Below are 26,128 nucleotides of genomic sequence, written 5' to 3'. Positions count from 1 at the left end.
TTGTGGCACAGGAAATTAAGCAGTAGCATTCCACCCCAGAGAGGCCGGCGTATGTTAGGAAAGAACGGCTACACATACCCGTAAATTTAAAAAAAGAGAAAGACTGGATTTCTGGAAAATGCACTGAGACGGGGTCCAATGCAACACCAAGCACCAAATACGACACCGTGTCACAAACTGGCCGCGGACATTGTCATTCTTCCGAACATTGTTTTGTCGCAGTTAGTCAAGTTATGCAGAACTTCTGGAAACGAGCTCTTTAACGCATTCGAGAAAGCACAAGCATCCAATAAAATAAAGATGACACAGCTAGCAGGAGGAGCCCACCACCACTACAGAAGCGCACGTACAGAGACTTTGACGACAGACTTCGTGAACTGAAGCGTGAATCATCTGCATGTATGCTCGCTAAATGCATTTTATAGAAAAAACATTTCCCTGCACAATTCTGACATATTTCCTTTTTGTACAATATATGCTTACTTTCTGAACATTAAATAAAATATTTAACCTAGTTGCGAAAACACACAGATTAAACCCATACCTTACCAATCCGTATTGCAAGTGCGGCTGGAAATGCCTGGACAAAGATCAAATTGAAAAAGAATCTGAAATCTGCCCAGAGATGCCAGTGTCATAAATGGGAACTTCAATGTCGTTCATTATCGCTTCAAATTCATACACCAATTCATTTGTTTCTGTGTAGCTAGAATCAATCTGAAAAATAACTTTGTTCTGATACGAATTCCCAGGTTTTTTAGGCCAGCTGGACATTTGTTTTTGCGTCTATGACGTCCTCTGCTGAGCCGTTCCGGGCGGCCGGCTGGAGATCGGCTAGGGACGCAATTCAACCATAACCACTATAATATATAAATATCATGCAAGTGATGAAATTGTGCAATGTGCGCTGTTTTTCTTTATGAAATATATCATGGTGTATTTTTAAATGAATTTTTTACTGATAACAGAGAGGACTAACCGCTTTTCAGCTGGCATTGTCACGTAGTAAGCTAGACGTCCTTCCTCTTCTGGTAGAGAGGAGCAATGATGTCAACTTTCAGACTCGGGTGAGTGGTTCTCTGCTGCTGTTTTTGAAACACTTTATGTTTCTGCTGTGAATGACGGTGATTTATTGGGCAATTTGGAGGGGGCTAATAAATATGTTTGCGGGATGAGCAGTTCCGTAATCGTATAACCGTGCACAAAAGAGAAACAAAAATAGATACTTTTCATTTTTTCAACCATCACTTGCATTACCGTTTTCTGTTTTATGTACATGTAACATATTTGGCTGCTACATTAATTTATTTGATTGATGTTTTACGCCGTACTCAAGAAAATTTTACTCATAGGACGTCGGCGCAAAGCCGGGCAGAGCCCATGGTAAACCCACGACCATCCGCAGATTGCTGTCAGACCTTCGCACTCACGGCCGTATAGGAAGCCAGCATGAGCTGGACTTGAACTCACAGCGACCGCATTGGTGAGAGGTTTCTGGGTCATTACGCTGCGCTTGCGCACTAACCAACTGGCCGCAACAACACAAAATTATACAGCATTGAATATCTAGACTCTTACACAAAAGTTTGTTGAATTTGTTTTCAGATAAATCGAGTATGCTTCAACCTGTTGTTTTCCTGGTATAGCCCCATTTGCTGATTCGTTTAAATCACTGATAATATTCAGAGGAAAGAGTGCTTTACAGGCTTTGCTACTATATTTGTAGCTGTCTAACTTTTTCACTTACACCTGGGGAAATAACCGGGATGTTTAGAGCGGGGTTCGAATCCCAAACATACGGAACTAGGATAATGGTAATTTCCACACGGGTGTTAATATTCTACTGATTATGTGCAAAAGGGCTCTTGTCTTTTGCATGATAGTGTAACATCAGATTATGAAAACCCCCATTTGTACCATCTAAGTGAGTCACAGAACCATCATTTAATACCACTGTCTCATTATCTTGGAGAAGATCGTTCGCGGTTCTACACTTCTTTCGGTTACTGTTCTACACCGTAGATTGTGCTGCGCATTAAATTTACTACGAGTAGTAAGAAATAATGCCTTAAAATCACTGTAGTATGGCTTCTACCATCTTCATTTAATTAAGCTAGCGATGTCCAACATCTACCGTGATTTTCTGAAGCATATTAACCCTTCAAAGCCTTGAACTTTCCTTCATAAATATGCAGGATTCGTAGCCGAAAGAGGCTTCACTTTACCAACAGGCACCGCAGTTTTTATCACTGACAGGAGTTCAAAACAACACGGCGTTGGAAAGAGGCTGTAATGATAATTATCCGGTGTTTACAGAATAAATTCTTTCCACAGAAGACGTAGAAGTGCTAGCTTCATGCACATCGACTGTCGAAAGGCTATCGTCAGAATGGTCATTTTATGGCAAAATAGGCAAGCTGGAAAGTACTGGCAAAACAACAACATAGGGTACATTGCCTGTTCATTTTATTAAAGCGCTTGACCATTCATAGCACTGCTTACTGCAGTTGTATAATGCATTTGCCTCATAACAGGAAAATACACACTTGTAAGAGACGACCAATGATTGGTTGAAATCATAGGCCGGATGTACGCGGATCGCAGCTCCACTGGCTATCAAAAAAGTAGATTCTCAACACTTTTCTCTCCAGCCGTAGGTGGGAAGATTTGCCAGCAACCTTTACCCGGTTTCCTCCCGGCATAATGCTGGCCGCCGTCGTATAAGTGAAATGTTTTTGAGTACGGCGTAAAACACCAATCAAACAAATAAATCTAAACACTTTCATATGTACAGTTAAGGAAGCGAGATTATGAAGCCTACAAAGCCCAGTATCAGTCTTGCTGACAGGAAGATGAGGTCTTACATGGGTGATATAAGTTTAGAGCTTTCACGGACATATTACTGATTTGGACTGTTAGAAAAGAAACATTTCAACAGACTTAAATGAGGGTAACTTTACTTCAGTAAATGAGAAAGCCATACCTTATGAACATGCCATAACCGTACTACCCAGTACAGTGTGGTGCGCATTAGTCGCCCCAAATAAAAACGGGGCTCACACACCAGACGTCTCGTTAGGCCTTACGATCACATCAGTCTGGCTTCTCACATGGGTTATACTTGTGTAAGTTGACAACATCAATGGCTTATTACTCCCCACGACTATTTGCAAAAAATGACGTTAAATACATTTGCATCACGGTAAATTTTTTGTCTAATATTAATCAATATTAAAAAGGAAAAACGTAACTGCTTTCACACAAACTTTTGTCGTTTCGATATAGTGAAACAGGGTCTCATCATGTGGGCTAACAACAATTATTAGTCGAGACGAACTCTACAAAAACCATCTAAACAATAACCCAATGCAACAGTTTGGGTACATGTGTATTTGTTTACATATTTCCCTGAGCATACCAACTGAAAGGTAGTGTGTACTGACAACTATTCAACGGCTTTTCTCTAATAGTTATATTCCAAATTGGATTTATCAAACTCAGCATCTTGTAAAGAATTAATGAATTCCCATACTCGGTCTGCTACACTTCTGAGTGTGTGGGAGAAAAGGCTTTTTCTCCTGAGTTTTGGGCACCCCAAAAATGCTGAGCTGTGGAATGGTAATCTCTAAATTTTGTACCCTTAAGCGCATTTTTAGTTGGGAAAATGTCTAAGCTTATGATTTTCGCTGCTCCCAAGGCAACTCAAACTACCACTCGGAAGTTATGTGATTAAAACTTGGCATTGCACCAAACTGCAAGTGGTTGATATTTTGTAACCTGGAACACCTAAAACCCAAAATCCGTGTCATCTGGGGCATTAACATCGTCAAAATATAGAACTCACGATCAAGGGATTTGGACTTCTGTCTTTATTTACACGCTCGACTTTCACACACATAACATAGAGTTTCCAACTGCTGTGCGGCAAGACTGTCTGAATATGCATTATTTTTAAAATCACGATATTATCTGTTTAAGGGTGTGGCAGAGCATAACGACAGGCGCTTTGCCTCGATGCTTGTGTGTACTGGATACACAGCTATAACACAAACATAACATTCAGGTTGTGGAAATGTGAAACAAGTTTAGTTTTGAGGGTCTATTAATGTCTGCCTCTGTAAGTACAGGTTTACTGATTCCTGATTGTGTTAACACAGAAAGGACAAACAGCTTTGCACCTGGCAGCGTCACGTGGTAGAATGGATCTTCTACGTCTACTTGGAGAGAAGAGCGCTGATATAAACGTACAGGATGAGGTACGTAGATCTGGGCTGGGGAATGTTTTAACACAATTTATGTTTTGTTCTGTTCTGTTAACCATCACTCACTGTCTTTTTTGCAGATTTTGCTTTCTTTCTTTTAGTAATGTGTGATAGATTGTGTGCCATTTTCATTTTATATTATTAAAGAGGTACAACATAGAGAGTAAAACCAGAGCCGCGACGACAATGTGATAGCTGGCAACTGGTCAGACATAACCAATGAAATACAATTTATTAGACGTGGTGGTCTAGAAATTCTCACAATGCTGTTTCGTCAACCCATTTAACATACAATTACATTAAAGCACTACAAAAAGGGATCAGACGACGTGTAACCTCAGTCCTCCAGCTAAATCTTGGTGTATACAGGCGTTCAGTTGTGTGGTTGTTTATTCCAATAGTTTCGACCTTGCCGGTTCTATCGCTTAGATCACTATGTTCGATTCAAAACCTTTATTTGTGATCCCTTTATTTATATTGAAGATATGTTCTCACTGTTTTTCGACCTTGAAAAGGTCTACGCCACGGCTCCGAACTATGGAACCTTAAAAGATCTATCAGTCCGCTTAATTAAAAGTACGGGTGGGGGCCCACTCTTTCTAATACTCGTGAGCAGAAAATTGGTTTACCCCAGGGAAGTATTATCACAGCAGCTACCGCATCGGTGTGCAACGAATGCTGCTGTGAGTTCACTTTGAGGAAATGACAAAGTCAATTCATGGTGCTTTATTAGAACTGTTATTCGTTGTGTAGGTACGCAGCTTAAGCAATTCGCACGCTCAGCAAGAACCATACATCAATACAGTTCACAAAGCTCTTTACACGTGAAACTAAAAACAAAGAACGATATTATATTGAGCGCCCAATTGTATATCTGAAATTTACGTCATTAAAGTTACAAAAAAGTGGACAAACTGTGACATCTCCTGTCAGTTATCGATAGCTTCAACTCCTACGCAGATTCACACTCATTGTACACTCCGGTAACATAAAATAAACGTGTTTACATCGTAAATATATTATCTGAGCTAATTCAGAGAAATACATGCCACCACACATCCTCAAACCATCGCAACAACCCAAGTTCTGAGCTGCCGTGACAACTGAAAGACACTTGACGTCGTTTCAATGACACCTACGTCACAGAACAAGGAAGTCGCAAAGGGCGACAACTCCCTACCTGTAATTGATTACAGTAACATACCTCCCTAAATAAGACTGTTCTGATTTCCATAACAAAATACAAATATATATTTAATCACTGGGGTTCTCAACCAGCATAACTAATTCCTGGACTGGACGTTCCCAAAGGGTACGGATTGAACTCGTTTCCCCTTCTTATCTAGATTCTGAGTAGCAATGACAAAGGTAACTTTGCGTACATAATTATCTCTATCAACAATGGTTTCCTTAACTCGCGCCAACCTCCACTGCTTGCGCGGCAGATCCTATTTTAATAAGACAACATCTTCTACTTGGACATCCCGCTCTGGACGATTCCACTTGCTGCTAGTCTCTAAGGTCTGCAAATACTCGTGTTTCCAACGGTGCCAAAAACTCGCTACTCAGATGCTGTACTCTACGTTAGCGTTTTCGAGAGTACAGATCTGCATGCTGGAAAGCGCCTGGGGGGGGGGGGGGGGGGAATAACACTAGCCTTCATGGTCAACAAATGATTTGGAGTGAAAGGCTCCAAAGACATAGGATCATTCAAGTTGTTGGTCGTAAGCGGTCTGCTGTTAACAATAGCAGTGACTTCGTACAGCGGAGTACGTAAGAAGTCGTCATCAAGTTGCGAGCCTCCCTTCCTGAGGAGACCAGAAAGTACACTGCGCACGGTCCTTATCTGTCGCTCCCACACTCCGACTGGGTGACTAGCGCTGGGAACATTCATTTTGAACTCAAAGAAATCGCAGCCTTTCTCCGATAGAAACATATGGACTCGAGTCTGGTCCATTTCTGCAACAGCTTTCCGGAGTTCTCGTTCCGCGCCCACAAAACTTGTTCCGCGATCCGATCTCAACTGCCCAATAGAGCCACGAATACTCAAGAAACGACAAAGCGAGTTAATGAACGAATCTGTGTCGACAGAATAGGCTGTATCGACATGGATCGCTCGACAGGTAATGCAGGTAAATAAGACCCCATCCGTTTGAAGCTCTTCCGTCCATTCTTCACAATCCAGGGTCAAAATAGGTTCACTCCGCAGTAAGTGAAAGGAGGAGCTTCTGTAAATCTATCTTTTGCAAAATATCCCATTGTCTGCTCTTGAACGTCATGACGTAGCCTTTGGCATTCCACACACTTACTGATGTACTGCGAAACGGCAGAACTGCAAGCGATGACCCCAAAACCGTGCGCCCTCAACTGGTTAGTCGTCATTTCAAGTTGCCTTGATGTCCTGTCTTATCATGAAAGTGCCAAATCACTAATGTGGTGATATGGTGGCAAAACAGCAGGATGTCTTACATTTGAAGAGAATTCTGTCCGTTGTAATCGGCCACCAACTCGTAGGATGCCGTTATCATCAAGGAAAGGGTCCAATCGATGAATCGAACTTGTGCCTGTTAAAACTCTCTTGAGATCTTTCTCTGTTTGCCTTGTAGACTTCTCGTTCTCATGCACAGATTCAAGGACTTTGATATCCAACGAAAACGATACTCTTTGCACCAACTTCAGAATAACATAATCTGCCTCCTCGATATCCTCGCTCTTTACTGGCTAATACTCATGAATGGACTTTGCCCGCTTTGGCACCGGTTAATCTTCACCTTGCGATCTTGGGTCTAAGACAAACAGCCACCGCCCTCTTCAGACGATACCAATTGAAAAAGTATTGGAACCGTTCAAGAGAAAAACCCTCAGACGTGCTAGCCCGAATCGCCCCCGTCGTGGCTCTCCTAACTTCTGGGTCGTTCTCGTCACATACGATCTCCTGAGTCTCAACATCCAAGTCTGGAATCCTCATCTCCCTGAGAAAGGCTGGGCCACATATCCTCTTAGATGACTCTACGAACTGTTTAGCACTCAACTCTCGGGATGCTTAGTCAGCTGGATTCTTGTCTGAGGGTATGTGCCGCCACTGTGCTCCTTCGCTTAATTCCCTTATCTGTTGCACACGATTCGCGACGAACACATGGAATCTGCGAACATCGTTCGTAACATACCCTAGTACCACTTTGCTGTCAGTTCAGAAGTATTCCTGGATATCCTCAAACTCCAGCTCCTGCTTCAAGAAGGCACTAATCTTGGCTGAAACGAGAGCTACAGTTAACTACAGTTTACAGTTAGGGATCGTAACGTGCTTCATAGGGGCAACCCTGATTTTACCCATCATAAATGAGCAATGCACTTGTTGTCTATCATCTGTAAGCCGCAAGTAGGTACACTTGCCGTAACCACTATTACTGGCATTTGAAAAACTGTGGAGTTCTGCCGAACGAACTTGACCAAAGTTAGCTGGTTCACAAAGCGCTGCACGCAAACCTTCTCTAGAAAAAAAAACAAATCATTTCTCCAGCTCTCCTATTTTGGACGCACAGAGTCTGGCAACGGACTGTCCCAATCTAGAAAACCTCTACATAACTCTTGTAGTATCTGCCTCCCTAATAGAACGACTGGGGCGGAAAATCGTAGGGGGTCGTAGATGGAAGATACAGTAGATAAGATACCACGTCTTGAAAGGGGTTTATACTGCAAGGTAAACCTGAGCCTGAATGCATCCAATTCGATACACCACCATACCCCAAGTGCTGTTTCAACCAGTAAAGGTTCAAACATACGATCCAGGCTCTGTATGCCTTTTGCCTGATTTTCTGAAGGGACCGCAGCTAGCACTTCTTTTGAACTGGAGACAAACTTGTGGGGACGCAAACCTCCTTCAGCACACATGACCATGCTTTTGTCAATCAGGTCGATGGCTTTCTCAGCGGAAGCTGTCGATTTCAGCCCATCATCGACACAGAAGTCATGCCTAACAAACTCTGCGGCATCCTTTCCATACTTCTCTTCGTTCCTATTAGCCGTTTCCTTCAGACCACAGCTCGCACAGGGAGGAGAAGAGAAGCTCTAAAAAGGTGCAACGTCATCTGCATCACGATGGGATCACCGCTGAGGTTATCGTCGCTCCACCAAAGAAATCTCAGAAAGTTGTGATGTTCTGACTTGACCCTGAACTGGAAGAACATTTGTTCAATATCGCAGATAAATGCGACTGAGTCTTGTCTGAATCTTCACAGAACGCTTGTCAGTGAATTTGTAAGATCTGGACCTTGCAATATACGATCCTTCAATGAATGGCCTCTGTAGCTCGCGCTGCAGTCAAAAACTACGCGAATTTCGTTTGGACTTTTCCGGTGGTATGACCCATGGTGTGAGATACCAAACTGTGACATTGTTAAGTTCCAACTCGACCTCTGGAACTGGCTCAGCAAACACCTGGTGAATGATATTACGCATGAACTTGATGTAGTCATCTCGATATTTCTTTTCACGCGTAAAACGCTGCTTCAGCCGATACAGACGATGTAGGGGCTGGCTCCGGTTGTTCGGGAGCTTGGTATCTGATTGTTTAAAAGGCAGAGGCAATTTATAATGCTTATCATCACGAAGTCTAATGCCGCTCCCTATCTTTTTCAGGAACAAACGATCGTCAGAAGAGTATCCTTGTGTTCGCTAAAATCTAGCTCCATCATTCTAGTCACTGTATTGGGGTTAATTGTCTCCTTACCCGCTGATCGTACGGAATGGATCACAACAGACGGATATCCTTTTCTTTCACTGTCGTCCACAGACAAGAATCCTGTGGCTAAGACCGATGGGATCAGCTCCAGATTCACTGAAAATTGAGTCAACTATGCCGACAATACCCCATCCTAAATCGATCTTCTGCCCATATGGTTCATGGTCCTCATTTGGCGGTACCAGTGCGCGAGGGCAATTGTATCCAATGAGGAGACCCACCTCCACTTCACTAATGGGCAAAATCTTGTCTGCAATCTTCTGAAGATGATGCCATCTCACCGCAACTTCTGGTGTCGGAATGTGTGATCTGTTTGCTGAATCTTCTGTGAACTATCAAATCCTCGGGCGCTTAATCCATCTATTCTGCGACTTTCCATCAACTGCTTATCTGCAGACATAGTCGACAACATTAATATCACATCTATTCCTAGTAGTCTAAGTTCTTCCCCGGTTTTATCCAAAGTAAAGGTGGTGTCCGATTGCGTGTCCGATAATGCGTATACCATTCGCTCTTTATCTGCATTATCAAGATGTGAAAGCCAAACTGGAACTATCATCGCACATTTACTTGCGCTACCACTGTGATTCTTGTGGGTTACTCTTGTGTGAGAAGATGTGGGACAAACTGGATTTGTCACATTGGACTCATCCTTATTAGCTTGGTTATTACTTGTATTGTAATCTCCATGCAGCGAAGTAGGATATCGCTTACCACACGCCTCGCATGTAATCCTTTGTTTACAAAACTTAGCTCTGTGATTGGCTCCAAGACAAGCAAAACAAAGCCTTTTGTCCTCAGCTAGCTGCTTCCTATCAGTCAAAGATCGTTGTAAGAAGGCTCTACAATCGTGCAGATGATGCCGTTTTTGGCAGTAGAGACAAATCATCGCCCTTTCATCCACCTTTACATTGTCACGGCATTCATTCGCACCAGCAGAAAGAGTACGTGCACAAGTTGGTTTATTCTTACTGTAATTATCCCGAGACCTCCCAGCTGCACCTTCCGTAGTTCCTTTGTTCAGTTGTAACACCGGAACACAAGATATTTCCGCTTCTTTCGCTACAAACACAACAAACTCGGCGAATGGGTGAAACCACTTAAACCTGTCCCTGTACTCAGCGACCACTCTAATCCAGCGCAGCACTAACCACTCTGGAAGTTTTGACAGCAATTTCTGATTCTCCCGGTCGTCATTCAGAACATTCATACTCGGAACTGTCCGCATAGCTGACTGGCATTGTCGCAAGAAATCTGCGTATTTGCGTAAAGCGGTAGCATCTCTGGATGCCATCTTCGGCCAACCCCGTAGATTGTCTCTGAAGGCACTAGCTACTGTAAAGGAATTACCATACCTTTCTTCCAAAAGATGTTTAGCTTCTTCATAAAAAGTGTCGCTTGTCAGAAAGAAAAATCCTTCCACCGCTTCTTTGACTTTGCCACTTAAGTACTTATGCAAGTAATATATTCTTTCAGCAGGTGCAATGCCTTTATGCTCAATCAGAGTACTAAATGCAATTTTCCAAGCCGGAAATTTCAAAGGATCTCCAGTAAACACACCTGGCTCCGGGGGTGGTAATCGTCCCAAACTAACTTGTTGTGCAAATGCTTCGGTAAGATTTCCAAGCTCAGATTATCTCCCATATAATGCGGAGTCCAGCTCAGTGACAAGTGGTGTGGAAAACTGAGTATTCTGGCGATTAGTAGTAGAATCATACATAACCGCATGCGGGGTGTGCTGAGTATGCTGGTAAACCCATGTCGGTTGAATAGAAGCATGCGGTGTAAATGATGAAGCACGCGTGTTCAAACCAGACCTTGGGGCTCTAAACATGTCCACCCCAGTAAGAGCACCATGCAGTGTTGGACAACTGGTAACTGCAGGTGAATTTGCACTGTACGCATACCAGTCGGACTGCTTTACATTTTCAGATGTAGCCTGTTGAGAACTTACGTACTCTTGAACTAAGTCAAACTTTGGAACACATGATACATCAATATCTCCACGAGATTGAAAATCACAAACACCGCTTTCTGCTTCAGCAATAACCTCAAATTTGGCTTGAGCCATACCTAACTCCTTAAGGGTTGTGATTCTGTCTAACTCTAACCGTTTTTGAGCTTCTGAATCAATAAACTTAAGTTTTGATTTCAACATGGCTACCTGGGTTGCTGTTTCAACCCGATTTAAAGCACTGGATCCTTTAGACAAACCCTTCGATAAAACAGATCTTTTTCTAGATGTACCTTCCAACTTATCTGATTCAAGGTTACGAATATATTCAGTAATCTCTTGAGCAAGATGCAAATTATTTTGTTCAATCTTATCAAACTTTGCATAGGCTTCATCATAAAAGTCAAAAGGACCAAGAGATAACATCAGCTGCTCATAATCTTTTAGTCACACGCTCCATAACATTATTCAGAGAGTCACGTTCTTTTCTTAATACTGACACATCTTTTGGATCACACATACAAATTTGAACATTACTGGCACATTTTCTTCAGGCTGATACTGATGTTTCAAAAATAAAGCTCACGTCGGCTCGTCTGCCAACTACCAAATATGTCGGTAGGCTGGGTTGATTACTGCTGCTTTATTAGAACTGTTATTGGTTCTGTAGGTAGACCGTTTGAGCAAATTCGCACGCTCAGCAAGAACCATACATCAATGCAGTTCACAAAGCTCCTTACACGTGAAATTAAATACAAAGAACGATGTTATATTTAGCGCCCAATTGTATATCTGAATTTATGTCATTAAAGTCACAAAAAGTGGACAAACTGTGACATCTCCTGTCAGTTATCGATAGCTTCAACTCCTTCGCAGATTCACACTCATTGTACACTTACGTAACATAAAATGACCATGTTTACTTCGTAAAACATTATCTGAACTAATTCAGAGAAATACATACCACCATGCATCCTCAAAACGTCGCAACAACAAGTTCTGAGCTGCCGTGACAACTAAAAGACACTCGATGTCGTTTTAATGCCACCTACGTCACAGAATGAGGGAGTTGCAAAGGGCGACAACTCTCTACCTGTATTGACTACAGTAACAAGTCTTTCATCGCCATCCCTGATTAGCATTAAAATAAATAGCTTAGACCAAAACTTTGGCATCTGGCACAGAGGGGATCTTCGTGTGTTTATGATTTTATCATGTGCTACCGTGCTAATGAATAACATCAAGCGTCTGCCGCAACTATATCTTTATAACATCGACAATTGTGCAGCTGAGTCAGGTTTTACATTTTCCACATCAAAAACCGTTAAAATACTTCATATATCCAAAGCGGCGAACAAATTCATCATGGTGAAGATACGGCACCTAACCGCGGGCTAAGCGGAATGAGAAGTTAAAAAAGAAGAGAAGATATAATATTCTATTTTATACCGAGTCATATTGGTATCCATAGAAACACAGCCCCAGACAGGAAGACAAAGTCTGCCTTGGACCGCCCTTTACAGACTACTAATGGTATAGGAATGTCGGACTTGACGCTTGTATTAAATGAACTAATTTGGAAAATAACAATATTTATTATTCATTTTTGTTGGAACATTCTTAAATATATTTGTCTTCTTGGGCGGGGTGAATGTACGTAATAAACTGCACGCTATTCACCCTGTCATTAGCTGCAATTCGGATACACGTTTATACGCAGACTACGCAGTCTTAACGAGGTGTCCTGTTGGGCATTCTCGTTTAACTCACAATTTTAATGTGGATTGGGGCATTGTTCTACGGTGTGCTGGATGCGATGCTGTGTTCGGCAAAGACTCCACACAGTCTACTGTACATGTGATTTGTGTGACAGCAGTGCAGGCGATGGTGTGAAATACTTGAGGGCCATTTACCTATATCATGAAATATGAATGTTACCGATTTTTATTGTTAATATACATATGGATAGAAAGATATATGGATACATAGTTTCTGGAAACTATTTTAAAAACCTCGTGGTTTTCGAGTTTCATGTGTATTGATTTTTCTCGTCTGATATTAAACATGATTGTTTTATTTTTGATGTTTTCACCATCATTTCGAAATCAATCACCGCCTCTTGTTCTCGCCACAATATGGCTGAAACATTGCCAATGTGGCCTTAAGCCGAAATCATTGATTTAAGTTTACTCCATTGTGAGGTATGACCTCTACCAGGCTTTTTCAATAATTTGCTGTGTACTGATTTCAATTATTTATATCATACATAACAGGATGGGGAGACACCTTTACATGAGGCGGCATTACATGGTAACGAGTGTTTTGTTCGTATTTTGCTGGAGCAGGGCGCCAACATCAACATACAGAATACAGTAAGTGGTTGTCGTCGATCTTTTAGCAATACTTACACAAGATTTATTTTCGTGCACGTGAACACGGCACTAGGTTTTTCTTGGCCCATCTGGGTTTCTCGAGTGCATACTACCACTGTTTACCACATATCTGTAGACGATTTGAAGAGAGTTTCTAGCTGGTGTGGTGCAAGACTTTCTGAAAACTCATTATTGAAAGACCTACTGTTCAAATTTATTATTTATTCATGATTAGTTATATACCTCTATATATGTTGTTAAACTGAGTGTGAAATAGGGTGCATTAATCAAAGTAATATGGCACCTAAAATCACTAGATTATTATGAGCTGGTATTATGCATATTTTCCGCTAACACACGCTAATCTTCGCTGATTTACATGTAAGTCATACACGTCCGACTTTTATCAGCGCCAGCGGTTAGAGCTTCACTATTTAGTTCAGTGTTAAATAAAAAGTACAAAAATGACAACAAGTATGTCGAATTTCTCCTCGAAATGGTTCGCTGTTCTGCATACATTTGTAGAAAAAGGTCGTCAAAGAACCCTGTAATTAACTTTTTTTAAGATTATAAACGATTTGGCCCTCGGGAAGTCGTGGATTTACAGCATAAGAAGGAAGCATTTTTTAACCAAAGAAACAGGCGAATTTGCTGTCAGTGTACAGCCCAATGTTGGCACAGGAATTTCCACAACGGCACTTGCATCCATTACTCAAAAATACTATTATCTAGCCTGAAAACTGATGGAGAGTCAATCTCTAACGCAGACGTCGTCATCCATCGGAATGCCGAGGATTACGGTTTATTTTACTTATGCCTACGATTTGAAAGATTAGAGTAGGAAAGATGAAACAGAAATCTTTTTCAGCTTTCCTTCTTTCTCTTGGTATTCTGTTATGGTTTGTGTACTATTTTCATTGAATACAATTAAAGGCGTACAGCATGGAGAGTAAAACCAGAGTCTCGACGACAATGTTATAGCTGGCAACTGGTAACACGTAACCGATAAAATACGGACTCTTGTCAGTTACCTCAGTCAGAGTTTTATTGTATCTGTTCATGTAAATGCATAATTACTAGAAATTTACATATCCCCTAACAACATGACTTGAAAAGAATAAGAGGAAAGAATTGCAGTGATGTTATTTGCAATTTATTAGAATGTGTGAGTGCTTGGGGTTTAACGTCGTACCAATTTATTAGACGCCACTGGTATAGAAATACTCAAAATTCTATTTCGTCTTCACATTTAACATTCAATCACATTATTTTACCAAAAAGGGATTATTTGATTAGCATTAAAATAAATAGCTTAGACCAAAACTTTGGCATGTGGCACAGGGGGATCTTCGTATGTTTATGATTTTCTCATGTGCTATCGTGCTAATGAATAACATCGAGCATCTGCTGCAACTATGTCTTTATAACATCGACAATTGTGCAGCTGAGTCAGGTTTTACATTTTCCACATCAAAAACCGTTAAAATACTTCATGTATCCAAAGCGGCCAACAAATTCAACACGATGAAGATAGGGCACCTAACCGCGGGCTTAGCAGAATGAGACACAGTCACAAAGCAGAGCGACAGAGATTCTGGATCTTCTGTCCATATTTACTCAGGAGAGAATTACTACTCACTTTAAAATTTAAGAAACTTGAAGTGAAGACGTTTGATGGAATAACCTTGACACACTAGTTTTTGCAGGAATAACTCGTAACTTTAAGTTTCCTGCGTAGTTTCTTCCACAACCAAAATTAATGTTTCATCTAACACATTGAATCTAATGCAAATCCTTTCACAATTCAATGACATTTTTCTGGTTATAAAGGCTAATTACCCGGATTATACATTTTTATATACTGATGGGTCAAAGGATGGATACAGGGTTGCCTCTGCGGCTGTCTTAGAACAGCGCGTGTCTTTGTTTTGTCTTCAATATTCTCCAGTCTTCTCTGCTGAGGTCAGCGCTATGCTTCTGGCCTCATCACATGTTTCTTCCTGCTGTACCCAGAAAGCACTCATATGTAGTGATTTACTCTCCACCATTGTGGCAATACAGCAAAATATATTTAAAAAATTTAGCCTCACATAACAAATTAATTAAAAGAGATAAAGATTTAATATTCTGTTGTATACCGAGTCATTTTGGTATCCATGAAAACACAGTGCTAGACAGGAAGGCAAAGTCTGCCTTAAAAAAACCTATATAGCAAATAACAATATTTTATATTGATTTTCCATCGAACATTCTTAAATATATTCGTCGTCTTGGGCGGGGTAAATGTACGTAATAAACTCCACGCTATTCACCCTGCCATTGCCTATAATTCGGGTACACGAGACATGTTTGGAAGAGACTACGTAGTTTAACTGAGGTGTCCTGTTGGGCATTCTCCTTTAACTCACAATTTTATTGTGGATACGGGCACTGTCCTACAGTCTGCTAGATGCGATGCTATGTTCGGCAAAGACACCACACAGTCAACTCCGTAATAAAGCACTTGAGGACCATTGGCCTATATCAGGAAATATGAATTTTACTGACTATTACTATTAATATTCATATGGATGAAAAGATATATGGGCATACAGTTTGTGAAAAAATATTTTAAAGACCTCGTGGTTTTCGAGTTTTAACGGTTTTGACTTTTCTTGTCTGTTTTTGAACAAGTTTGTTTTATATTTGATGTTTTCACCATCATGTCGAAACCAATCACCGCCTCTTGTTCTCGTCACAGTATGGCTGAAACATTGTCAATGTGGCATAAAGCCGAAATCATTCATTCAATTTTACTCCACTGTGAGGTATGACGTCTACAAGTCTAGCAGGAGCCTTTTAATAATTTGCTGTGTACTAATTTCAGTCATTTATATAATACGTAACAGGCTGGGATGACACCTTTACATAAGGCGGCATTACATGGTAACGAGTGCTTTGTTCGCATTTTGCTGGAGCAGGGCGCCAACGTCAACATACAGAATAGAGTAAGTAGTTGTATTCGATGGTTCAGCAACAGAGTTTCCAGCTGGTGTGGTGCAAGACTTTCTGGAGACTCATTTTTTAAAGAACAACTGTTCAAATTTATTATTTATTCATATTTAGGTGTATACCCCTATATATGTTGTTAAATTCGGGTGTAAAAATATTAAAAAAACGTTGCATTAACCAGAGTAATTTGTCACCTAAAATCAAAAGATAATTATGATGCTGGTTTTATGCATATTTTCCGCCAACACACGTTAGTCCCCACTGAATTACATGTAAGACATACACGTCCGACTTTTACCAGCGCCAGCGTTTAGAGCTTCACCATTTAGTTCAGTACAAGAATGACACAAGAGGTACAAGAATGACAACAAGCACGTGGAATTTCTCCACGAAATGGTTTGCCATTCTGCATACATTTGTAAAAACAGGTCGTAAAAGAACAATGGAGTTAGCCTTTTTTTCAAGATTACAAACTATTTGGCCCTCGGGAAGGCATGGATTCACAGTAGAAGAAGGAAGGAATTTATACCCAGCCGTATGTGTTCTTGATAGTGTACAGCTCAAAGTTGCTCAGTCGGTTTATTTGACTTTTGTCGTTTCGATATAGTCAAACAGGAACTCATCATGTGGGCTAACAACACTTATTTGTCGAGACGAACTCTACAAACCATCTGAACAGTAACCCAATACACAGTTTGGGTAAATGTGTATTTCTTTACGTGTTTGCCTGAGCATACCAACTGAATAGTGGTGTATACTGGCAAATATTCAACGGCTTTCCTCTAATAGTTATATTCCAATTGGAATATACTCGGTCTGTTACACTCCTGAGTGTGTGGAAAGAAGGCTTTTTCTCCTGAAGTTTTGGGCACCCCAAAGATGCTGAGCTGTGAACTGCTAATCTCCAAATTTTAAACACTTAAGCGCATTTTTATTTGGGAAATCTCTGAGCTTATGATTTCCGCTGCTCCAGGGCAAGTCAAACTACCCACTGGAAGTTATGTGATTAAAATTTGGCATTGCACCAAACTGCAAGTGAAAGACATTCTATAACCTTGAACACCTAAATACAAGCCTCAAGTCCGACATTCCTACACCATTCGTAGTCCGTAAAGGGCGTTCCAAGTCGATAATCGCAAGATCCATTTCCAAAACAACGTTTAACACTAACTCCAAAGACAAAGATATGTAAGAAATTATACAAATAAGAAAAAAAGCCGGTAACACACATAAGGGAAGCGGTCATCAGTTTTCAATGATGCCGGGCAGACAATGAATATTCCAGGCATGAATTCCATATCAACGTTCAAATTCGTAGTCCGTGAATGAGTTCCATGTAAAATAACAATAACACAATATCAATAAAAGCCCAAGTCCGTGTCATCTAGGGCATTAACATCGTCAAAATATAGAACTTAGGATCAAGCGATTTGACTTCTGTCTTTATTTACACGTTCGACTTTCACACACATAACACAGAGTTTCCAACTGCTGTACGGCAAGACTTTCTGAATGTGTATTATTTTAAAAATCACCAAATATCTGTTTAAGGGTGTGGCAGACTGTAGCAAAAGGCACTTTGCTTCGATGCTTGTGTGTGTACTGGATAGACAACTATAAGATAAACATCATGCAGGTTGTGATGAAGTGAAACAAGTTGAATTTTTATGGTCTATTCATGTCTGCCTGTGTGAGTACGGTTTTACTGATTCTTGATTGTTTTTACACAGAAAGGACAAACGGCTTTACACCTGGGTACGTCAAGTGATGGAATGGATTTTCTACATCGACTGGTAGAGATGAGCGCTGATATAAACGTACAGGATGAGGTATGTGGTTATGGGCTATAGAATGTTTTGACATAAGTTATCTTCTGTTCTGTTCTGTTAACCATCACTCACTGTGTATTTTAAAATTGTGCTTTCTTTCTTTTAGCAATGTGTTATAGTTTGTGTGCTATTTTCATTTTATATCATTAAACACGTACAGCATAGAGAGTAAAACCAGAGCCGCGACGACAATGTGCTAGTTGGCAACTGGTCAAACATAACCGATAAAATAAAGCTTCTTGTCAGTTTACCTGAGTCAAAATTTTATTATAACTGTTAATGTCAAAGGCATAAATACTAGCAATTTACACGCCCCTTAGCACCATGGTTTAAGCAGAATAAATTAAAAAAGATGCAGGGATGTTAATTGCAATTTATTAGTCGTGGTGGTCTAGAAATTCTCACAATGCTGTTTTGTCATTCCATTTGACATACAATTACAATAAAGCACTGCAAAGGGATCAGACCACGGATAGCCTTAGTCCACCATCCAAATCTTGGTATATGCAGACGTTCAGTTGTGTGGTTGTTTATTCCAGTAGTTTCGACCTGGCCCGTTCTGTCGTTTAGATCACTATGTTCGATTCGACACCTTTATTAGTGATGTCTTTATTAATAAGGAACATATGTTCTCACTATTCTTCGATTATGAAAATGTCTACGACACGGCTTGGAATTATGGAACCTTAAAAGATCTATCAGATCAGGGTCATACAGTCCGCTTAGCATTATGTATATTTAAAATTTTATCTGACCATGAATGAAAGGAAGGTACAGGTGGGGCTCACTCTTTCTAACTTTCATGATTGGGAAATGGGTGTACCCCAGGGCAGTATACTATCACCAACACTGATTAGCATAAAATAAATAGCTTTGCCCAAAACTGTGGCATCTGGCACAGTGGGTTCTTCGTATGTTTATGACTTTCTTATGTGCTATCGTGCTAATAAAACAAGAATAATATCGAGCGTCAGCTGCAGCTTTGTCTTTCTAAGGCCGACAAATGTGCAGCTGAGACCCTTTTTACATTTTCCACGTCAAAAGCCGTTAAAATACTTCATATACTTCACAAAGCGGCGAACAAATTCAACACGATGAAGATAGGGCACCTAACCGCAGGCTAAGCGGAATGAGACACAGTCACAAAGCAGAGCGACAGAGATTCTGGACGCTCTGTCCATATCTACAAGAGAATTATACTCACTGTAAAACTTAAGAAACTTTGAGTGAAGGCGTTTGGTGGAATAGCCTTGACACACTAGTTTTTTCAGGAATAACTCGTAACTTTAAGTCTCCTCTCTGGATTCTTTCCACAAGGCAAATTAATTTTTATCTAACAGAATGAGTCTAATGTAAATCCTTTAACAATGCAATGACATTTTACTGATTATAAAGGGTAATTTCCCGGATTATACATTTTTATATACTGATGGGTCAAAGGATGGATACAGGGTTGCCTCTGCGGCTGTCTTAGAACAGCGCGTGTCTTTGTTTTGTCTTCAATATTCTCCAGTCTTCTCTGCTGAGGTCAACGCCATGCTTCTGGCCTCATCACATGTTTCTTCCTGCTGTACCCAGAAAGCACTCATATGTAGTGATTTACTCTCCAACATTGTGGCAATACAGCAAAATATATTTAAAAAATTTAGCATTACATACCAAACTAATTAAAAGAGATAAAGATATAATATTCTGTCGGATACCGAATCATATTGGTATCCATGAAAACACAGTGCTAGACAGGAAGGCAAAGTCTGCCTTAAATAAATCTATATGGAAAATAACAATATTTTATATTGATTTTCGATCGAACATTCTTAAATATATTCGTCGTCTTGGGCGGGGTGAATGTACGTAATAAACTGCACGCTATTTACCCTGCCATTGCCTATAATTCGGATACACGAGACATGTTTGGAAGAGACTACGTAGTTTAACCAACGTGTCCTGTTGGGCATTCTCCTTTAACTCACAATTTTATTGTGGATATGGGCACTGTCCTACAGTCTGCTAGATGCGATGCTATGTTCGGCAAAGACACCACACAGTCAACTCTGTATTAAAACACTTGAGGGCCATTGGCCTATATCACAAAATAGGAATTTTACTGACTATTATTATTAATATTCATATGGATGAAAAGATATATGGGCATACAGTTTGTGAAAATCTATTTTAAAAACCTCGTGATTTTCGAGTTTTAACAGTTTTGACTTTTCTTGTCTGTTTTTGAACAAGTTTGTTTTATTTTTGATGTTTTCACCATCATGTCGAAACGAATCACCGCCTCTTGTTTTCGCCACAGTATGGCTGAAACATTGTCAATATGGCATTAAGCCGAAATCATTCATTCAATTTTACTCCACTGTGAGGTATGACGTCCACGAGGCTAGCAGGAGCCTTTTAATAACTTGCTGTGTACTGATTTCAGCCATTTATATCATACGTAACAGGCTGGGATGACACCTTTACATAAGGCGGCATACCACGGTAACGAGTGCTTTGTTCGCATTTTGCTGGAGCAGGGCGCCAACGTCAACATACAGAATAGAGTAAGTAGTTGTATTTGATGGTTCAGCAACAGAGTTTCTGGAGACTCATTTTTTAAAGAACAACTGTTCAAATTTATTATTTATTCATATTTAGATGTATACCCCTATATATGTTGTTAAATTCGGGTGTAAAAATATTGAAAAAGGGTGCATTAACCAGAGTAATTTGGCACCTAAAATCACAAGATAATTATGATGCTGGTTTTATGCATATTTTCCGCCAACACACGTTAGTCCCCACTGAATTACATGTAAGACATACACGTCCGACTTTTACCAGCGCCAGCGTTCAGAGCTTCGCCATTTAGTTTAGTGTTAAAAAAGGTACAAGAATGACAACATGCACGTGGAATTTCTCCACGAAATGGTTTGCCGTTCTGCATACATTTGTAAAAACAGGTCGTAAAAGAACAATGGATTTAGCGTTTTTTCAAGATTACAAACTATTTGGCCCTCGGGAAGGCATGGATTCACAGTAGAAGAAGGAAGGAATTTATACCCAGCCGTATGTGTTCTTGATAGTGTACAGCTCAAAGTTGCTCAATCGGTTTATTTGACTTTTGTCGTTTCGATATCGTCAAACAGGAACTCATCATGTGGGCTAACAACACGTATTAGTCGAGACGAACTCTACAAACCATCTGAACAGTAACCCAATACACAGTTTGGGTAAATGTGTATTTCTTTACGTGTTTGCCTGAGCATACCAACTGAATAGTGGTGTATACTGGCAAATATTCAACGGCTTTCCTCTAATAGTTATATTCCAATTGGAATATACTCGGTCTGTTACACTCCTGAGTGTGTGGAAAGAAGGCTTTTTCTCCTGAAGTTTTGGGCACCCCAAAGATGCTGAGCTGTGAACTGCTAATCTTTAAATTTTAAACACTTAAGCGCATTTTTATTTGGGAAATCTCTGAGCTTATGATTTCTGCTGCTCCAGGGCAAGTCAAACTACCCACTGGAAGTTATGTGATTAAAACTTGGCATTGCACCAAACTGCAAGTGAAAGACATTCTATAACCTTGAACACCTAAATACAAGCCTCAAGTCCGACATTCCTACACCATTCGTAGTCCGTAAAAGGCGTTCCAAGTCGATAATCGCAAGATCCATTTCCAAAACAACGTTTAACACTAACTCCAAAGACAAAGATATGTAAGAAATTATACAAATAAGAAATAAAGCCGGTAACACACATAAGGGAAGCGGTCATCAGTTTTCAATGATGCCGGGCAGACAATGAATATTCCAGGCATGAATTCCATATCAACGTTCAAATTCGTAGTCCGTGAATGAGTTCCATGTAAAATAACAATAACACACTAGCAATTAAAGCCCAAGTCCGTGTCATCTAGTTCGTTAACATCGTCAAAATATAGAACTTAGGATCAAGCGATTTGACTTCTGCCTTTATTTACACGTTCGACTTTCACACACATAACACAGAGTTTCCAACTGCTGTGCGACAAGACTTTCTGAATATGTATTATTTTAAAAATCACCATATATCTGTTTAAGGGTGTGGCAGACTGTAGCAAAAGGCGCTTTGCTTCGATGCTTGTGTGTGTACTGGATAGACAACTATAAGATAAACATCATGCAGGTTGTGGAGAAGTGAAACAAGTTGAATTTTTATGGTCTATTCATGTCTGCCTCTGTAAGTACAGTTTTACTAATACTTGATTGTTTCTACACAGACAGGACAAACAGCTTTACACCTAGTTGCGCAACGTGGTGGAATGGATATTCTACGTCGACTGGCAGAGATGAGCGCTGATATAAACGTACAGGATGAGGTATGTGGTTATGGGCTATGGAATGTTTTGACACAATTTATGTTCTGTTCTGTTCTGTTAACCATCACTCACTGTGTATTTTAAAATTGTGCTTTCTTTCTTTTAGCAATGTGTTATAGTTTGTGTGCTATTTTCATTTCATATCATTAAACACGTACAGCATAGAGAGTAAAACCAGAGTCGCGACGACAATGTGATAGTCGGCAACTGGTCAGACATAACTGGTGAAATACAGCTTCTTGTCAGTTTACCTGAGTCAAAATTTTATTATAACTGTTGATGTCAAAGGCATAAATACTAGCAATTTACACGCCCCTTAGCACCATGGTTTAAGCAGAATAAATTAAAAAAGATGCAGGGATGTTAACTGCAATTTATTAGTCGTGGTGGTCTAGAAATTCTCACAATGCTGTTTTGTCATTCCATTTGACATACAATTACAATAAAGCACACCAAAGGGATCAGACCACGGATAGCCTTAGTCCACCATCCAAATCTTGGTATATGCAGACGTTCAGTTGTGTGGTTGTTTATTCCAGTAGTTTCAACCTGGCCGGTTCTGTCGTTTAGATCACTGTGTTCGATTCGAAACCTTTATTAGTGATGTCTTTATTAATAAGGAACATATGTTCTCACTATTCTTCGATTATAAAAATGTCGACGACACGGCTTGGAATTATGGAACCTTAAAAGATCTATCAGATCAGGGTCATACAGTCCGCTTACCATTATGTATATCTAAAATTTTATCTGACCATGAATGAAAGGAAGGTACAGGTGGGGCTCACTCTTTCTAACTTTCATGATTAGGAAATGGGTGTACCCCAGGGCAGTATACTATCACCAACACTGATTAGCATAAAATGAATAGCTTAGCCCAAAACTGTGGCATCTGACACAGTGGGTTCTTTGTATGTTTAGGACTTTCTTATGTGCTACGGTGCTAACAAAACAAGAATAATATCGAACAAATTCAACACGATGAAGATAGGGCACCTAACCGCAGGCTAAGCGGAATGAGACACAGTCACAAAGCAGAGCGACAGAGATTCTGGACGCTCTGTCCATATCTACAAGAGAATTATACTCACTGTAAAGCTGAAGAAACTTTGAGTGAAGACGTTTGGTGGAATAACCTTGACACACTAGTTTTTACAGAAATAACTCGTAACTTTAAGTCTCCTCTCTGGCTTCTTTCCACAAGGCAATTTAATTTTTTTATCTAACAGAATGAGTCTAATACAAATCCTTTCACAATTCAATGACATTTTACTGATTATAAAGGCTAATTACCCGGATTATAAATTTTTATATACTGATGGGTCAAAGGATGGATACAGGGTTGCCTCTGCGGCTGTCTTAGAACAGCGCGTGTCTTTGTTTTGTCTTCAATATTCTCCAATCTTCTATGCTGAGGTCAGCGCTATGCTTCTGGCCTCATCACATGTTTCTTCCTGCTGTACCCAGAAAGCAATCATATGTAGTGATTTACTCTCCACCATTGTGGCAATACAGCAAAATATATTTTAAAAATTTTAGCATTACATAATAAACTAATTAAAAAAGATAAAGATATAATATTCTGTCGGATACCGAGTCATATTGGTATCCATGAAAACACAGTGCTAGACAGGAAGGCAAAGTCTGCCTTAAATAAATCTATATGGAAAATAACAATATTTTATATTGATTTTCCATCGAACATTCTTAAATATATTCGTCGTCTTGGGCGGGGTGAATGTACGTAATAAACTACACGCTATTCACCCTGTTATTGCCTATAATTCGGGTACACGTGATATGTCTGGAAGAGACTGCGTAGTTTAAACGAGGTGTCCTGTTGGGCTTTCTCGTTTAACTCACAATTTTAATTTGGGTACGGGCACAGTCCTACGGTGTGCTGGACGCGATGCTATGTTCGGCAAAGACTCCACACAGTCAACTCTGTATTAAAACACTTGAGGGCCATTGGCCTATATCACGAAATATGAATTTTACTGACCATTATTATTAATATTCATATGGATAGAAAGATACATGGATATACAGTTTGTAGAAAACTATTTTAAACCTCGTGGTTTTCGAGTTTTAACGGTTTTGACTTTTCTTGTCTGTTTTTGAACATGTTTGTTTAATTTTTTATGTTTTCACCATCATGTCGAAACCAATCACCGCCTCTTGTTCTCGCCACAATATATCTGAAACATTGTCAATGTGGTATTAAGCCGAAATCATTCATTCAATTTTACTCCACTTTGAGGTATGACGTCTACAAATCTAGCAGGAGCCTTTTAAAAATTTGCTGTGTACTGATTTCAGTCATTTATATCATACGTAACAGGCTGGGATGACACCTTTACATGAGGCGGCAATACATGGTAACGAGTGCTTTGTTCGCATTTTGCTGGAGCAGGGCGCCAACGTCAACATACAGAATAGAGTAAGTAGTTGTATTCAATGGTTCAGCAACAGAGTTTCCAGCTGGTGTGGTGCAAGACTTTCTGGAGACTCATTTTTTCAAGAACAACTGTTCAAATTTATTATTTATTCATATTTAGATGTATACCCCTATATATGTTGTTAAATTCGGGTGTAAAAATATTGAAAAAGGGTGCATTAACCAGAGTAATTTGGCACCTAAAATCACCAGATAATTATGATGCTGGTTTTATGCATATTTTCCGCCAACACACGTTAGTCCCCACTGAATTACATGTAAGACATACACGTCCGACTTTTATCAGCGCCAGCGTTCAGAGCTTCGCCATTTAGTTTAGTGTTAAAAAAGGTACAAGAATGACAACAAGCACGTGGAATTTCTCCACGAAATGGTTTGCCGTTCTGCATACATTTGTAAAAACAGGTCGTAAAAGAACAATGGATTTAGCATTTTTTCAAGATTACAAACTATTTGGCCCTCGGGAAGGCATGGATTCACAGTAGAAGAAGGAAGGAATTTATACCCAGCCGTATGTGTTCTTGATAGTGTACAGCTCAAAGTTGCTCAATCGGTTTATTTGACTTTTGTCGTTTCGATATAGTCAAACAGGAACTCATCATGTGGGCTAACAACACTTATTAGTCGAGACGAACTCTACAAACCATCTGAACAGTAACCCAATACACAGTTTGGGTAAATGTGTATTTCTTTACGTGTTTGCCTGAGCATACCAACTGAATAGTGGTGTATACTGGCAAATATTCAACGGCTTTCCTCTAATAGTTATATTCCAATTGGAATATACTCGGTCTGTTACACTCCTGAGTGTGTGGAAAGAAGGCTTTTTCTCCTGAAGTTTTGGGCACCCCAAAGATGCTGAGCTGTGAACTGCTAATCTCCAAATTTTAAACACTTAAGGGCATTTTTATTTGGGAAATCTCTGAGCTTATGATTTCCGCTGCTCCAGGGCAAGTCAAACTACCCACTGGAAGTTATGTGATTAAAACTTGGCATTGCACCAAACTGCAAGTGAAAGACATTCTATAACCTTGAACACCTAAATACAAGCCTCAAGTCCGACATTCCTACACCATTCGTAGTCCGTAAAAGGCGTTCCAAGTCGATAATCGCAAGATCCATTTCCAAAACAACGTTTAACACTTGTCCAAAGACAAAGATATGTAAGAA

General features: G+C 40.0%; 1 protein-coding gene across 1 annotated transcript in view; it reads left to right on the top strand.

Moving 5' to 3' along the window:
* The window catches only part of LOC135477071 (serine/threonine-protein phosphatase 6 regulatory ankyrin repeat subunit B-like), a 160,192-nt gene that overhangs the window by 82,391 nt on the left and 51,673 nt on the right, over positions 1 to 26,128 (top strand). Inside the window, exons 24-31 of the mRNA XM_064757224.1 lie at positions 969 to 1,067; positions 4,158 to 4,256; positions 13,231 to 13,329; positions 16,218 to 16,316; positions 18,051 to 18,149; positions 20,603 to 20,701; positions 22,402 to 22,500; positions 24,842 to 24,940. Of these exons, the coding sequence (XP_064613294.1) occupies positions 969 to 1,067; positions 4,158 to 4,256; positions 13,231 to 13,329; positions 16,218 to 16,316; positions 18,051 to 18,149; positions 20,603 to 20,701; positions 22,402 to 22,500; positions 24,842 to 24,940 (792 nt within the window). The remainder of the gene's footprint in view (positions 1 to 968; positions 1,068 to 4,157; positions 4,257 to 13,230; positions 13,330 to 16,217; positions 16,317 to 18,050; positions 18,150 to 20,602; positions 20,702 to 22,401; positions 22,501 to 24,841; positions 24,941 to 26,128) is intronic.

This window comes from Liolophura sinensis, chromosome 10, assembly GCF_032854445.1.
Source record: "Liolophura sinensis isolate JHLJ2023 chromosome 10, CUHK_Ljap_v2, whole genome shotgun sequence".
NCBI classification, from domain to species: domain Eukaryota; kingdom Metazoa; phylum Mollusca; class Polyplacophora; order Chitonida; family Chitonidae; genus Liolophura; species Liolophura sinensis.
This window is presented reverse-complemented; position numbering and strand designations above follow the sequence as displayed.